Raw genomic sequence first — 3,179 nt, forward strand, 5'->3', positions numbered from 1 at the left:
AATATAAGAATTGGAAAAAATCGTTAGAGATCATCTCATCCAATTTTCTTTCACTGATGAGAAAATGAAGAGGAGAGTTGTGGGTTAACCCACCTAAACTTACAGTGATTCAGTGATAGAGCTGGTACTGGCCCCTAGTACTTCCAAGGTACTGCCAAGTGAGCCTTGGCATCAGGAAGACCTGAGTACAAACATCCCTCAGGCAAGCTCCTATAAGCTTCTAGGCAAGTCATTTAACCTCTCTCAGCCTCAGTTCCTTCATCTGTAAAATGGGGTAATATTAACTCTAATCTAACAAATGAGGTAACGAGGATTAAATGAGATAATTGTAAAGTGCTTCCAAACCTAAAAATGTTACATAGATGTTCTTCAATATTATTAAAATTATTTTTTGTTCCTATTACTCATTCCCTTGCAGATGATCTGGATACCTTTCTGTGTCTGATGGGTACTAGGAACTGGACAGAAGTAACTGAATTCCTCCTCTTGGGACTGTCTAGCCATCCAGAGATGCAGCCAATCATCTTTGGAGTTATCCTTTCCATGTACGTGGTGGCAGTGACAGGTAACACCATGTTAATCATTGTTACTTGTACAGACCCCAAACTGCAGGCACCTATGTACTTTCTGCTCAGCCAGCTCTCCTTCATTGACATCTTATTGACCACAATTATTGTCCCCCAGATGCTAGTGCACATGGTAACAGGATTCCAGACAATTCCCTTCAAGAATTGTATAACCCAGCTTTTCTTCTTTATGGCAATAGGAAGCATGGAGGGTCACCTGTTGGCTGCTATGGCATATGATCGCTATGTGGCCATCTGTAAACCCCTGCGCTATTCTGCTGTTGTCACCCGCAGCCTCTGCCTCCGCATCACCTTGACCTCATGGGTGGTGGTCAGCCTCAACAGTCTCCTCTACAGTGTGCTGGTTGCCCAACTGACTTTCTGTGGCAATCAGGTCACGCATTTTTTCTGTGACATCACACCATTGCTCAAGCTGTCTTGCACTCGACCTGTGGTCAATGAGATGTTGATCTTCACTGAAGGTGCAGCCATTGTTATAAGCCCCTTTTTCTTTATCTTGGCCTCCTATATCCAAATTGGGGCTGCCATAGCCCACCTACACTCAGCTGCAGCCTTGAAAAAGGCCATGTCCACCTGTAGCTCCCACATTCTGGTGGTGCTACTCCTATATGGCTCAGTGATCCGCATGTACCTCCGGCCATCTTCCAGCTACAACCTGGACCAGGACAGACAGGTGGCCATATTCTATACTGTGGTCACACCCATGCTGAACCCAATGATCTACAGTTTAAGGAACCAGGAGGTGAAGGATGCTCTATGGAGGCTCTGGAAGAAGATTCAATATGTTTGCCCCTCCAGAGACTTCCAACCTGCCCTCCAATCAGGAGAAACCCAGCATCAGATCTCCTGAACTCAGAGCAACCCTTGTAAACCCTGGAAATGCCCAGTACTGAGGATCATAGGAAGGTTGCTTCAGAGCATTAGAGACTATGGCTAGGAATCACTTGCTCCATTAACTCTTTCTCAGGGGGGAAGGAGCCAGGGCAAGCAACAAAGGAAGGGGTGAGCCCTTATACATTGTGCTAAGTGTTTTTACTTCTAAATTCTGAAGAAATATCTCCATCTTGTTCACACTTTACTCCTACAGCTTTAGAAAGAGAACACACATTCACTTTAGCTAAGATGTCTCCTTTGATTGAGGGTTGTATGGAATGGTTACTGTTGTCAGCCCTGCATCCATAGGCTCAAGTTCATTGGGAACAAGGGATTCTCTCTTTTCTAAGAGAAGCAACATAGTGTTATGGGAATCAGCCCGGCCTAGAAATAAAGAGATCTGAGTTCTAGCCTGAGCTAACACTAACTTATATGACATTAGAAAAGTCCCTTCATTCTCTGGGCCTGTTTCCTCACCTCTAAAGTTAGGGTGATGGATAAAGTGATTTTCTACCTTTAACCTTTTATATTCCAAGAGCTTCACATGTTAAATGTGCCTTCATATTTTGACATTCTATGTTCTGTGTCCTAAGATTCGTATTCTAAAGTCCCAGCTCTAACATTGTATGCTTTAGGGCATAGTGTGATGTAGAGGAAATGCCTCTTGAATTTGGAGTGATGAAAGACAACTACTCAAATACTACCTCTGACCCTTACTGTGTGACCATGACTTGAGCCTCCTGTGCAGAATGGGGATAATAATGACCTACCTCATGGGGTTATTGTGAAGTTTAAATGTGATAATATATATAAAGTATGTCATAACCCTTACTGAACTATGTATGTGTGCCAGCTATTCCATGAGCTAAGTTCCAATTAGACTCTAAAACCTTTTGATTTTCATGTGGTGGCTTCACTATGATACTTTTCACATGTTTATTATGACCCTTTTGCTCTTCTACAGATGTTTGGAAATACAAATTCCTCTTCTCCCCTGCATCCTGACACCTCTCCCCTTCTTTACTGATTGTCAAATGATGGTGGGCTTGCCTTCCATCGAATGATTATAACATATGATACTGTCCATACTGTGATGTCCCTCCTAGCTCTAAAATTCTGTGAACAAACTAAGTTATGGGAAGAAAGAGCCCTGGATTTTGAGATATAGGGCCATGGGCAAATCACTTAACCATTCTTGATGTCAGTTTCCTCATCTATAATATGAGAAAGGTGAAGTCGGACTCTGATTTCTAAAGTTCTCCCATCTCTAAATCCTATGTTTCTGTTATAGTCTTGTGGGTTGAGATTTCACATTTTCTAGAAAGAAAATGACACAGAATGGAAAGAACAGTGACCTTAGAGACAGAAGGCCTTTCAAGTCCTTGTTCTGCCACTTACGTACACTGTGTATGTATTCAAACAAGTTACTTCATCTCTCTAAGTCTCAATTTTCTCATCTACAAAATTTCAAAACCGTCCTGGTACCACCTTCCTCACAGGGATCAAGTGAAATAAACCACCTGAAAGTAGAGTTTAACAACATAATTGAATATGAGCTTGTATTGTTTCATGTTATTAGCTTGTTAGCCAACAAACTCTGTACTATGCCATGTCTTCTGTATGATTTCACATGTTTTACAATCGATAGGGTTTGCAACATGCCTTTTGTCTCCTGTTTGAAGTATTGACTTCTTTACAAAATTGGCTGAAATGTTGCTA

General features: G+C 41.9%; 1 protein-coding gene across 1 annotated transcript; it reads left to right on the forward strand.

Moving 5' to 3' along the window:
- The first annotated feature begins 444 nt into the window (after positions 1–444).
- Positions 445–1,437, forward strand: LOC118842206 (olfactory receptor 1361-like). The gene has a single exon (XM_036749807.1). The coding sequence runs from the start codon at positions 445–447 to the stop codon at positions 1,435–1,437; it is 993 nt and encodes a 330-aa protein (XP_036605702.1).
- Positions 1,438–3,179: the final 1,742 nt, after the last annotated feature.

Source organism: Trichosurus vulpecula, chromosome 3, assembly GCF_011100635.1.
Source record: "Trichosurus vulpecula isolate mTriVul1 chromosome 3, mTriVul1.pri, whole genome shotgun sequence".
In the NCBI taxonomy this organism is placed as follows: domain Eukaryota; kingdom Metazoa; phylum Chordata; class Mammalia; order Diprotodontia; family Phalangeridae; genus Trichosurus; species Trichosurus vulpecula.

Excerpts from the sequence above, each read along its gene's own strand:
- LOC118842206 (XM_036749807.1), top strand. The coding sequence starts at position 445 with ATGGGTACTAGGAACTGGACAGAAGTAACTGAATTCCTCCTCTTGGGA.